The sequence below is a fragment of the Amblyomma maculatum genome, chromosome 1, assembly GCF_055883805.1.
Source record: "Amblyomma maculatum isolate TAMU_Amacu chromosome 1, ASM5588380v1, whole genome shotgun sequence".
In the NCBI taxonomy this organism is placed as follows: Eukaryota; Metazoa; Arthropoda; class Arachnida; order Ixodida; family Ixodidae; genus Amblyomma; species Amblyomma maculatum.
Genome location: NC_139344.1, coordinates 366092599 through 366106875, shown reverse-complemented (window position 1 = coordinate 366106875; position 14277 = coordinate 366092599). Strand labels below are relative to the sequence as shown.

The 14277-nt window shown below is 46.7% G+C and overlaps 1 protein-coding gene across 1 annotated transcript; it reads left to right on the top strand.

Moving 5' to 3' along the window:
- Positions 1-866: 866 nt before the first annotated feature.
- LOC146208030 (uncharacterized) lies at positions 867-14277 on the top strand. Its single transcript, XM_084577935.1, has 5 exons — positions 867-1505; positions 2194-2496; positions 6127-6456; positions 9565-9863; positions 13992-14277. The coding sequence occupies exons 1-5, from the start codon at positions 867-869 to the stop codon at positions 14275-14277; spliced, it is 1857 nt and encodes a 618-aa protein (XP_084434061.1).

The following is a 14277-nucleotide window of genomic DNA, read 5'->3' as shown; positions in this document are numbered from 1 at the left end:
CTGGGACTGGGACACGCCTGACTCTGACTGTTCCCTGCATTTATGCATCCCCCGCATATGTTGAAAAATATACACCCCCCCTCTTGTAACAACTTGTTAGAGATGCGGAGTATTTCTGGACCTTGCAGACCATCGACGAAGCAGACGCTTGGCCGGGCTCCCGCCTGAAATTGCCGCCATTGTCGAGCCACGATGTAGAAGGTCACTCGTTCCGTACGACTGTAACGGCTTCCAGCTTAGGCAATGAACGTCAAATACAACTCCGCTCCTGGCTGCATCAGCGTGAACCCAGAACATGCATTTGCAGACGTGGGTTTACACTGACAAACCTATTTGGCTCATGCGGGGAAATTGAAACTATAGAGAATTTTCTCCCGTATCGTTAGAAGGTCGCACTTGAGAGAAATATCTACATGAAGGTCTCTCTCTTCACGTTAGTCACACGTTTGTCTCTACCAGTGTTAGTATCATTCAATACGAGCGTCAAATGATTTGCATTGGACTGTATTTGTTCGATTCTTCTTGAGTGTATAATTGCATGTGGCAGGTTGAATTGCAAACTGTTTTAAAATTTTTTGAGACCTTCTTGTTAAACTAAAATATCATGGCCGTTAGTTTTCCTTAAATACTCTTCTATCGTTTTTCATCCCTACATTTTATAAAAATTTTGTTTGGTAATGATATTTTTGTCGCAATTGACTATAGAAATTGACTATAGAACTAACGCAACTATACGCCTTGGCCATTTCCTCACGTGGGTAAGTGCCACGTTTCAAAAGGCCAAGAAGAAGAAGTTGACCATGCGCTCATTGCGCAATATTTCGTGGCGTACGTGCTTATTTGTCTCTTGCGTCTACGCGGCTATCATGTACCCGATTCTAAAGGCCGAGGTCCGCTTCCTCACGCGCTACTTCCGGACAGTGTCACCAATCGGTCGCCTCTTTGAGACGCCAGGTTGCGCTATGCCGCTCTACCCGTCGTACCACTGGACCATACGTCACGTAAACAGGACCGACACGAGTCTGCACAGGCGCTGTCCCGGCCGCCGAGCCACCGTGGTCTATCGTCGTGGGAACGTACTGTATTTGAACACCACCCGCATGTCCGAGTACTATGGCGCCCTTTCGGCAAAACACGCTCAATGCACCTATCGCGAAGTACTGAGGAGTTCGACTTCGAGCACTCCAGACTGGGGATTTTCTTTCGGCGCTAAGAAGCCCATCATCTTCGGAAAGGCCTTGTCCGAGGAGTACGTGGCTGTGACGTGCGTGTCAGGAATCGAGACCCTCTTCACCGACTACTTCCTGCTTCCGCAGCGAAAGAAAGCGAGGCAGACAAGGCGCAACACCACAAAAGGCGACCGTCTCAACGTGCTTGTCCTCGGCATCGACTCAACGTCTCGAATAAACTTCAACCGTCACATGAAGCGAACACGGAAGCTGTTGATGGAAGAACTTCACGCGTTCGAAATGCTAGGGTACAACAAGGTGCGGAATCGGAGCTTGGTTTGTGTGCGATTGTTTTAATTAGAGAGATAAGTAATGATATTGCGCGGTACTGCGTATCTGAATCCGTATCTGCTCCGCCACACTCTTTTAAGCATTTTGCGGTGCACCCCTGTATTTGCATACTACGAACGTCATTTTCAACCGAACTTATGCATGTCAATGAATAAGCTACACCTCTAAACTTAAATGAGACTACTCCGTCTGATCATAAGGAATGTTTTTTAGTCTTAAACTGCTTTTGATTTTATCGTGAGGTGAGAGGAGTTGTGCACCAAGCAAGAACTAGTGATTCAGTGAGCGACCCTTGTGCACTGATTACTGCGTTCCTCAGGTTCTTTTAGCTGAAATTGACCCTGACCCGCCGTGGTGGGGCAGTGTTAAGACGCCTGACTATTGTGCTGGAGTGTTTCGAACCCGACGCGACTTCGTTTCGATGGAGGCGGAACAGAAAGGCGTCCATGTGCTGTGCGATGTCTGTGCACGTTAAAGATCCCCAGGTGGTCGAAATTACCCCGGAGCCATTCGCTATGGCTCCTCTTTTTCTCTTTCTATTTTCACTCACACCTCCCTCCGCTTCCTTACGGCGTGGTTCAGGTCTCCACAGACACAAATGTCCGGGCGCCTTTCCCTTCCTGTGAACCAATTATTATTATTAATATTCAAAACCGATCTTGGGCTGCCGCAGGTGGGCGAGAGTTCCTTCGGCAACCAGATTCCGATTCTCTCCGGTGCGGCAGCCGATGACGTCGACAGGCTCTTTGGGAACGCCACCTTCGATGACATTCCGCACTTGTGGGGTGTTTTCGCCAGGCGCGGTTACGTCACTCTCTTCCTCGAGGAGATGGCCCAGTATGGCCTGTTCACGTACCCAAATTACAGAGGTTTCCGTATGCCGCCTACCGATTACTATTCACGGCCTATCGTGCTCGCCATGAATGGAAGCGAGGTGCTTGATAACTGGTGTGCCGGGTCTCGCCTGAAGACTCAGGTAAGGCCACCTGACATTTTGTTTATAGTCGCCATAATATCCACCTCCTTCTTACTACACGCAGAAGGACAGATGTATCAGGATTACTAAATATAAAATCAGTTTTTTTTTTTCTAGAAAGCAAAAGTATCTGATCATGGTTCTCTCTCAGAATTGAAAGTGCTGGAATATTTGCAAGGGTTTCATTCAGATATTGAGTTGATTTAAAGAAACGACTGACGTCTTGGTTGTGAAGGTTGTATATTTAATGACGATAGCTTTTTAATAATATGCGTTTGCGTTTGTGTAAACGAAGTTATCGGACGGCCCGAAATTCTCAGAGGCAATGAGCAACCGGAGGGAGCTTCAAACACAAACTGCGAATTTCTTTAGTTGTCTAGAAAACATTTTCTTGTGATGCGTTTCAGAGACTGCTAAAATTAGAGTATGACATATCTTACAAGCTGGCGCCAGATGGTAATGTTTTTGCCTGCCTAACTCGTAACGTTGGATGCTCAAGAAAAGTCAGAACCGTTCTACTTTGTGAATGTAGCTTGGGGAAGAAGGAAACGCTATTACTTAGAGGTTCTGTAAGACAGTCCCAAAAGGACCACCCTTCGATCAGTAGCCTACTGGCCGTTCCCTTGAGCTTCAGCATGGCCCGCTTAATTGCCCTTAGTTTATAGGTGGGGAGCTTGCATAGACGAGTGGTGTTCCAGGAGAATGGGGTGTGATTGTGGAAGGCAGGATGTCTATATTCTCAGAAAAGTGGTAGGGGTGTTGCAAGAGGTGCAGTGGGAAATGAAGAGGGTGGTATGAATGATTTGGGTCAAGTGATTCCAGTGAGGGGACATGAATGGATGTGCGTAGGGGAGTCACACTACGTACTGTGAGTGTGACTGAGCGTGTCGTGTGGTGGCGAGTAGTGGCGCCAGTGGAGCAGTAGAAATAGGCATTGCTATTTTAATAAGGAAATTCGGTGATCCTTTGGGAGCATCAGGAAAGGCTGAGCAGGCCATCCACAGGTGCCCGACATCTCAGCTCACGGGCGAAAGCATTAGCGTGGTAATTCCCAGAGATGCCCTCGTGCTTAGGTCCCCATGCGAGTTTGATGTAATCGGGAGGGCCATAACAGTTCATTCAAAAAGTGGAACCAGCCTAGTAAATGAACTCTTGCTCGCCGGAATTCATTCTCATGAGTTAGGAATTGACCCATTTATTGTATCGAAATACTGCATTATATAGCATGAATATTTTTCTGATTAGCTGTAGAAGAGATCGAAACATTCGCAATTGTCCGACCGGGCAATATATTTACTTCGTAATAATCTACTTGAAGGCCACCGCAGCTTTGTTTTGGAGTAAGCGAAGTCCTAACTTTACAACAACATCTTCATTCTCGAAAGAAAAGCTCACTTTGGTGGGATGATCATGTCTGGATTGAATATAGGAATATCAGAGCCTTGACCTTTACCGGTTTCGTCTAAAACTTTCCTCAGAAAAATGCTAGTTTTGTTAACATCCCTGTTCAATCCTCCGTGAGCGGATGTAAAGCAAAAAGCTTTAAAATTTGTTTTAGGTTTTCTTACCATTGTTTCGCGTGTGTTTGCGCCGTAGTTATTTACGCGGGCGTGTCGAGTGCACAGGTTTGGCGCCATTGTCACTGAACGCTGCGTTTGTACAGCACTTGTGCGTTATTAAAGTCCATATTCTAAGTGAATGTAAGCCTAGACATGGTGTGAGAACCAAAATAACTGATACTAGCTTCTTCAGAGATAAGTTCCTAGTATATAGCTTCTAATATAGCCTAGCTTTCCTGAGCCTAAACGTTCTGCTGCCTCACGAATAACTGAGTGGCTGATATTGCAATGTATGGAGAATGCGCTACTGTTAGCTTCCAAGGCTCTTCTTGGGGTAGACACCACTGTCACGGAAGAAGGTTTTTCGTACGCAACTACTTTTAATCCTTAAGAGAACACGATTACTTATGCAAGGATTGCATATGATTCGACAGCGTATAGTGCCATTGAGTGCTTCGATTCGTATTGAATTTAGAGCGTTGAATATTTCGAGCATATACCAAAGTTAGACTTTCGGTGGAAGCAAAAAGCAAGGAGCCCGCATGCTATGCGACGTTATTGCAGTTAAAATATCGCAGGTAGTCGCAGAAAGTTCTGCAGCCCTCCACTACGGTTTTTATCGTAGCTTAAATCGCTTTGATTCATTAAACCCCCTAAATCCAACCAACCAACTAACCAACCAACAAACCCAACCCAACCCAACTTAGCCCAACGAAACCTAGCCCAACGCAACCAAGCCAAACCCAACTAAACGAAACCAAACCAATTATGTTCGGTTTGGTTTTGGAGCTTAACCTTTCAAAGCGACTCAGGGCTCCGGAAATTTTGATCATAACGTGCGCTGACACAGCACAGAACACGGGTGCCTAGATTTGCGCCTGCAATGAAAAAGCGGCCGCCGTGGCCGGGATTCGATCCCGAATCTTCAGGCACAATAGTAGAGCGCCTTAACCACTACGCCACCCTGGCGAGCCCAAAAATAGAAGGTTAATAAGCTCCGCCGTGTATAAAGTAAAAATAGAAATAAACTAATAAAATTTAGAAAATTAAAAGAGTAAAACACCACCAGTGAGTGTGTGAAATGCTATCGCGTTTTACCATAAATGGTGGAGCTTAATCGTACAAAAAGTGTAGGACGATTAAGCTCCGCCGTTAATGATATTCGCTGCTTTTCGCCGCTGCTGAAGGAGGCGTGTCTACAGCACGATAATTTCCTTGTATGCTCTAATGCAGATTAATAGTAGTTATGTTACACAGTCGGCTGTAGCGCCGTCGTATTAGGCTTCCTTGTTGCTTGGTACAGGTTCCACTTCCTGTTTTCCAGTACTGCGGATGCATCCCCTTCGACCATAGCGGGGTGGTGGTAGTGGTTATTTATTGTATATACAAAAGGAAAGAAAATATGTTTGCCAGCCCCGGTATCTGCTATCTGATATCTGAAGCACGTGAACTGGGGCGGCGGAAATAAAGGGATAGCTAGGAAAAGGTAAAGGAAGTCAAAGAGGTGAGCGATAGGGAGAAAGAAAAGGGTAGGTAAAAATAAAATAAATATATACACTATGGTACAGTATACAGTAGTTTGCTTGAGGCCCCCCCGCAAATGTCTTAGGTCACTGAGCACTCGGCACATCGGGCGGGCCTCCGCAATAGCTCTGCGTCCTGGCAACTGTTCACTACGCACGCACTTGCACACTGTACAAAACACTGACGGCTGACCCCCATAGCGAGGTCGTCTTTGTTTTCAGTCCAGGGTGGCAGGCCGATGTAGGGGGCACTTGCAGACTTTGTAGGTACGTCCGTCTCAAGTTTGTGTTCAGTAGGTTCTCGAGTGTAGCAGTTCGATGGTTTATTGGCGCCTGCAGGAACAGCGGCAGTGATCACGCACTATCTAGTAGTGAGCTGGCAGAACTGGGTCTCAATAAGGCTAACCAGGGTTGATAGCAAGGCGGGCATGTTCAGCGGTGGAAATAACCACCATAATGCCGGTACTCTTGCTGCTCTGGCGGCTATTGACATTCCTAGAAAGTACCATCGAACCCCAGTAATGATATGCAAACGTCGTTCCGCGTAGGTGTATCTGGACTACGTGCGCGACGTGCTCAGGCTAAACGCGCACGACGATCATCGAATGTTTGCGTACGTATGGCTGTCAGACGTGCCGCATAGCAACGACCAAGCACTGCTCGTGCTTGATGGGCCCGTACACGGACTTCTGCGAGACGTTCAAGCGCGGGGTGCCCTCGAGAACACGGCGCTGGTGCTTCTTAGCGACCACGGCGTCCGTTTCGGCTACACTCGCTCTACCGATATAGGGCGACACGAAGATATGACGCCTGTCGCCTTCGTGGTGCTGCCGCCAAAGCTGCTCCGACGCTATCCTCAAGTTGCTGTCAACCTCGAGGTGAAGTTTACATACTCTAGGAGTAATGCCCTGATTTACGAAACGTTTTGCGAAATAAGGATACACTTAGATTGAGTTAGGTTTCTTAGTAGTTAGTGGAGTAGTTATGGTGGAAATATAGAACCAGTGAGATTAAATGAGTTGGCTTAAACAGCTGACGAGCGATATTAGGTTGATTTTCGAATGTAAAATTCGCTGATGAGTAACTAGATTCGTTAATGAAAACAGAATTAAAAAGAAACTCTTCCTCAGCCCAGAAATGGCGTAGCATGCACTATTAGCGTGCTGCTTCAGAGAGGGCTAGTGTGCGCAGCGGAATATAAAATGAGGAAACGAAGAGAGAAATCAACCATAATGAAAGGCAAATCGCATACAACATTCTGAAGTGAGCTGGAAGAAGATTGTGAGCTATGTTTTCTTGGTTTTGTGAAGAAGGTGGACCCCTTCGCTAGACTCAGACGAAGAAGAAGCAGTTGTGGAATTTCCATTGCGCAGATCGTGTTGTTCTTGATCATCCCGCTTCCTCGCCGACTTCGACACCGACCTCGACGCTGCCCTCGACGTCCTTCTTCTACATTTTGTGGGGGTGCAGCCTGATATCGTTCCCTCACGCTGGAGCTTCGCATCCGCACGCTCCCGGTAATTTGTATGGCTGAAGACGAACACCCACCGGCCACCCCGATGACCCCACCGATTGTCTGCTCTGGCACCTTACGCCAGCGAGACCCTGCACTCTTCAGCGGGACCGACGACACAGGTACGAGCGAGTGAGTTCCTACAATAACTGGGACTACGACACAAAGTTAACAGACGTCATATTTTATTTGACCGGCGTTGCCAACTTGAGGTATCGTAACCACGAAGCCGATATCACAACATGGGACTCCTTCAAAGCTAATCTTACAACCTTGTTTGGTCGCACTGCTGTACACAAGCTTCGCTCCTGCATGATCGATTACAGCGGCCGAACGAAACATTTACAAGTTACATTGGTGATGTGGTCCATCTGTGCAGTCGAGTCGACGCACAGATATCCGAGAGATCCAAGATAAAGCACATCCTGAAGGGCATTGAACATGACGCCTTTCAAATGTTAACGTCCCGGGATTTGACTACTGTTTCTCAAGCTGTCAACCTTTGCCAGAGCTACGATGAGTTGCGCAAGCAGCGCCTCATCACTTGACCGCCTCCCGGGCCTGTGGAACCACTTTCTGGTCTCTCCTCTACACCTGGAAGCTCCACGCTGCTGCAGCAGCTCAAAGACTTCATTCGAAAGGAAGTTGCTCGCTAGGTATCATTACTTCCCAAGAACTGCGAGCTGTCTCAAAACTTGGCGCCCCTTCGACAGGCCATCGCCGACCGCGTGGCGGAGGCTCTTCCCTCTGTCGCCCCGCGAGCGCCCATGCCTCCGCCCGCACTATAGCCGTTGAGCCCCTCGCGTACGCTGACGTTCCTGTCGCTTCAAGAATGACGCCCGCTCCTATCGCACCGCTGACGTACACTGCCGTAGCTGCCCGACCACGGCCACCTAGCTACCCTTTGGTCTACGCTACTCCTCCGAGACTATACAGCAATTTCTTCAGGCGCCGCAGTCTTTTATTCCTCTACTGCTTCTTCACCAGAGTCCAGCAAAGGGGTCCATATTCTTCACAGTTTCTTTAAGGTAATTCTCCACCTCAGATAACGATTTTGCAGCCTATGTTTGATTGGGGAAAAAATGCTCTAGAAGTTGCGCCTTTTGCTTGGCATAGTATGGCCTGGTCATTGAACCCCACCAATCAATCAAATGCAATCTTTACTCCTGTTCAAAAGCGAATATAATGTAGTCTGTCTTGCGTCGAGGTCACATTGCTGTTGGAGGAAAACCAGATCCCAAGCACTGAACTGCTGCGGGTGTTCGAGAATGTAGGTTTGGGAATGCAAGAGCGGCGCAATAGGTTCGCGAACGGGTATACGATGGCTAGTTACACTCTCGCAGACTTATTGACGAGCCGTCGCCTTTTCGTGCATGTGGCTATTACGAAATACTCTGTGCTGTATGGCTGCTTCGGGCGGTGGCGTTCACTGTACAGAAAACGATATTAAATCTTGGTAGCAATGATAATGATGATGATAACTGCAATATAACGCATATAAAGTGTGTTCCGAGTAGCGCCTTGATGTACTCGATGGGAGAACCTTAGCCATCTGCGGAGGCGCCGGGCATGTGGCAAATTTCGAGTGAACTCGCACAGTTAGGTGTTTATCGGTGTGGCACTAAACAAGCTGCCTGATGCCTGAAGGGACAAAGCTAGTCACTAGTTACATAGGGTGCACTGATTTAAGTTGAAAGCAAAAATGTTGAACACTAGTTATTAATTTAAACAGCGCTAACAAGAAGACACAGGACAACATAAAAGGAAGCCACAGTACAAGCGCTGACTCACAACTATGCCTAAGACATCTCTTTGCTTGAAAGAGCAAGAGAAGTCTCGCTGACACACTTATTGTTAGCAAGGTTAGGATTTTGTATCGCCACAAAGAAAAGATGACAAGAACGATAGTTGAATCATATTTTATTTCAACGGACAATAAGTGTGTCAGCAAGACTTCTCTTGCTCTTTCAAGCAAAGAGATGTCTTTTTTGAGTGACTTTTTGTGCAGCAGGTGAACCCAGGGGTTGTTTCATGTGATTGTTTCGTTTTCGTCATATTTGTTTTTATCTGGTTCTTGAAGTAAACGCTTAGGCACAGTTGTGAGTCAGCGCTTGTATTGTGGCTTCCTTTTATCTTGTCCTGTGTCTTCTTGTTCGCGCTGTTTAAATTAATAACGAGTGTTCGACATTTTTACTGAATCCGGCTGAGACGGCACCCGCTCCTCGTTTGGACAGAGAAACGGAAATATGACACAGATTAAAATAACAGATACATGTCACAACATCTGCGTCTACCGATGCGCAGAGAACGACAGCGGCTCTAGTAACAGGTACGGTTTACTTTAATAATTGGGTTCCGCCACAATCAGCCCCAATTATCTAAATGTTTCTTCCGAAGGGCCAGGAACCACCTCCCTCCTGTCTTTACAGCCAGTGCGACCTGCTTTAGTGGCACCTTTTCGAATGGAACGCAGGTAAATCAACGCCGCTTGGTGACGGCCTACGACGTGCACGCGACCCTGCTGGCGCTCTCCTTCTACCACGACGCTGCCTTCGACGCACCCTTCGCCACGAAGCGTGGCCTGAGCTTGATGGGCCACATACCGCCCGAGAGAAACTGCACCGATGCGTTTGTTCGGGCCGAGTTCTGCGAGTGCTTGGGCTCTCGTAGTGATTTGGATGAACGGTCGCAGCTAGTGCAGTCTTTCTCCAGATTTGTTGTGGAGTACCTGAACGCTGCCAACCAAGCTAATTTTCCCGGCATGTGCGTCAGGTGGGTGAAGGAAGCATTTCACGGGGTTTTAAAACATTTATCGGCTTGAAAAACGTTACATCAATAGCTGTAAGTTGCACTCACGCCGGTGAATATTGCCCTGGTGCTCCAAGTGTTCTGTGGACGAAAATTAGAGGCTGATCAAAGGCAGAATTTTCTAATTGATTAGCTGGTACATGCCACCCATTTCAATTTATAATGACAAAAAGAATCAATGGTTCATTAAATACTGTCGATAGTTAAGAAACAAGATAATAAAACTGCTATACCAGAATGCCAAACTCGTGGTAAACGCATCTACGTCGGCTAAACACGCAGACGGTTAGACCCTATTCACTATCAGGTTTAGCAGGCGGCCGTTATGGTAACACTGCAATGCGGAGACGCCATAACGTTGGGCGGTTCGAAACTCCTCCTCCTCCTCCTCCCTGCGTCCTCCTTGCTGCGCGCCGCTCATTTGTCGGACACCTGAGACGCCGTTTGGAACGCCGTCCAACCAGAGCTCAGATTTCACCAACGCCGTACCCTGATTCGCCGTAGGCCCCTAATCTCTCTTTCTTTCTCCCTCTCTCATGTTGCGTTGTGCGTGCCATGGTTGCCAGTAAAGCAGCAATGACGTCACGTAAATAAGCTCTATACAGTTTTCTATTTGCGCCTTGCGTGACGCTAAACAGAAATACTTTTTACGCGATGTACAGTCACTTATCAAATCCTTTCCTAGGAAATTCTGGCGGCTGATATCACCTATGCGCGACACAGGTCACAAATTTCCTTGCATGATGATAGTCAATCACCTTTGTCCGACAAGGCATGCTGGATTTTATGATTTTATTAAGCACGCTCTGAAGCATAAGCGGGAGCCCTACATTAAGGCGCCCTTCTTCTTGAGAGGGCGCATGTAGACTCGCGACGGTTCCGACTATATTCTCCCAGTGATCGTTGATTTTTTTTGTGGATGCTTTTAGACGGTGCAGAATTTGGGAAATTATTTTGACAGCACACAAAGGGCCAGGTGACGTATCTCCTTCCGATGTACCACTGCTAGGGCTATTTGTGGATCCAGGCGTGCGAAGTGCACCCCTCGTAAACAGCAGCAACAAAGGTTCAAACCGGTCTAGACGCCGCTTTTCTAAAGAAATGATGACCACGGTTCTCACTTGTAAAATAGCCAATCAGGCTTTTGTGATATGACACCTGTGGCCTAATTTTCAACGAGCTACATAGCGATGTGCAAACTCTCATACCCGGATACAACAGAGCTAAAACACGACAGGTCCGTGGACCTTCCTGTGGGCGATAAAACGCCGCGGAATAGAACACGCTGAACGCAAATACTAAAGCTGCACAGCGGCGAAGGTTACTTTTCATAGAAGTTAGTCTAAACACTCGTAACGGATGTCATTCGGCCCAGGCATGACTGTTCCCGTGTAGTACGTGAGAAGCAAAATGTCACCTCGTTGTCATGCTTTGCCTCGAAGTGTGGTATGCAAATCGTCGCATATTGATGTTTCTAGCGCCATTTTATTTATCATGCTAAAAACAAAAAACGCGTAAGCGCTGCCTCTTGTCCCGTCGTGAGTACAGTGGTTTGTATGGAATCCGCAACACATATTATACAGCATCGAGCCTCGCCAGCAACAATTGTTTCTTGCAATCAGGTCGTGATTGAGGGGAGCACAGTAATGGCGTACGAATGCTCAAGTCACGTCCCTTTAGTTGTACTCCGTGGGATTTCTCTAGATCTGGACAGAAAAATGCACGGGAAGCTTAGACGATTGTAAACTATGGAATCCATGGTTTCTGGAGGTACTGCTCGACCTAGAATTCTATTCACTTTTCAAAAGGAATAATTAAAATTTGGTACATAATTGTAATGACGCATTGAGAAGAATTAACTATTTGGTGAACATTTCCATATTTGCACAAGGCGTAGCTGCCAAGACGACTCAGTTTCCCTTGCAACAGTTTATATTTCAACCTTTGCCCTTCGACTGAAGTTAGCCGGTACACCCAGTACATGCGAATTGTTAGTGAACATATGTTTTATTTTATATTGCAAACGTGTGGATGCACGTTATAAAATGATTTATTATGGTGCGGAATTACAGAAATAGTACTTGTATTCCACACAGACCGAATAGTGAGTGACTGGGTCACACAGGAAGCTTGGTAGAAGTGGCACGTCTACTGATAACGCGTCGCAGCGATTACGGTGCCAAATTCAAATTGTCCTTCTCTACTGTGCCGAGCCATGCTGTTCTTTTCGTTCTATCGATTGCAAAAATAATGACCATGCACTTAACAATGACTCTACTTCTATTTACATCTAAGGGAAAAGCAAAACTTGCTCTTGACTTGGCACAAAGTGCAAGCAGTTAAAACGGGGCGCAATACCCACAACAACACGTAATCGGCGAACGCGTCGTTTACTGCCGAGCTTCCAGGTGTCTAATGCGCACAGGCTCGTTTTCTTGTGATAAAAGGTGCCGAATTTCGTAAGGCTGCAGCACTTTCGGTAAATCAGGTTTCTTTGATTTAGAAACAGATATATTTTCCTGTCGATGGCTTTGAGTTCTTAATTGACGCTAACTCCTCAAAAGTGATAATAAACAGCTGATTCATGGCCTTTATTTGGTTAGCCATTTATAAGCTTTATTTTTAGATTACATCAGCAAGGATCAGGATTTGACCCTGGAATGATTTTCTATCTAGTTCATACTCCACATTTTTTAAATATTTTGAAAGTGTTTGCTTAAATATTCAGTGTGCTAATGAGAAAGAATTAGGTTTTGCTCAGTTGCCGATCTGGCGAAGTGTGTCCCTGTGAAAATTCGATCAACATAATAGTGCATACACGCCGTTCAATTTACCTTCTTTGATGGAACATCCCCGCTAATCGTATTAGCCTTTTCGTTGTTTTCCTGTGGCATCATCATCATTATTATCCGGACCACTGCAGGGCGAACGCCTCTCATATTTCTTCAACTACCCCGTTCGTGTGCTAGCTGCATCCACTTGTCCCCTGCGAACATTTTAGTCTCAACAGCCCACCTAATTTTCTGCCGTCCTCTGCTACGCGTCCACTGCTACGGCAGGTGCTATATCACCTATGATATATCACCTGCCGTAATCCATTCATGAGTAAAGAACGCTGCGGCGTGTCCGCTAATCAAAGCAAGTTATCTCTCAACATGCCTTGGGTACGCAGTTCCCTATCGAAGCCAAAGAGTAATGTGGTTTAATTCACATTTTCTTTACTGTACTCGAAACCAAGGCAGCTGAAGCGGACAGTTCAGTTCAGTCGTTCAGTCGTGTCCGACTCTTCGTGACCCTATAGACCATGTCACGCCACGCTTTCCGGTCTCTCACTATCTTCATAACATCACATAATTTCATCTGAAGTGCTTCGAGGATGCCATCTAACCATTGCGTTCGCTGCCTACCCCTTCTCCAGCGACCCTCAACCTTTCCCAACATCAAATCTTGCTCCAGCGACTCCTCTCTTCTCATCAGATGACCAAAGTAGCTGAGCTTTAACTTTAGAATTTGACCCTCCAATGAACAGCCAGGGTTTATGGTCGACAATATCGACTGATTTGAACTTCTGGCAGTCCAAGGAACTCTCAAGAGTCTTCGCCAGCACCACAATTCAAACGCGTCAATTCTTCGGCGGTCAGCCTTTTTCACAGTCCAACTCTCGCATCCATACATACGCAGTTCCCTATCGAAGCCAAAGAGTAATGTGGTTTAATTCACATTTTCTTTACTGTACTCGAAACCAAGGCAGCTGAAGCGGACAATCACCCATAAATTTGCACTTCACTTATTGAATAATTACTATTAAGGTTTCTTTATTAGATCGGTAATGTGAAGTAACCTTTTCTGAGGCACCCTCATCGTGACCGCATAATATTCGCATTCATGCACTTGACGTTTCTGTTTTCTTCCATAACTTTATGTTGAAATCTTCCTGTTCTTACGGGTAATACATACAATACAAAGCGTGATGAGCTTTCGTTGTCCGCCAGTATCCCTTTGCTGTCTTTACTAAGACCTGTCACAATTGGACGCAACATACAGTATCAGAGCCGGACGGTTTTGTTAACATCATGGTATTGCTTCTACCAGGTGGAAGCTCGCAAGCGTGAAGGACGCATCGGCCATGGGCGGAAAGGTGAGCGGAAAGATGCTGCTCCGTGCACTAGTCGCTACACTACCGGAGGCACACTTCGAAGCGTACGGCGAGGTGCGTGACGGCTGGCGACAGCACGTGGACTTCGTTCAAAGGCTGGACTGGTATGCCAACCAGACTGGCTGTCTTCCGCCCAGCCGGTGGCAAAAGTTCTGTCGATGCACCGAAGAGGCCGTGATGATTCGCGAAGGCACATCAGCGGTCAACAGCTCGTCTGGATAA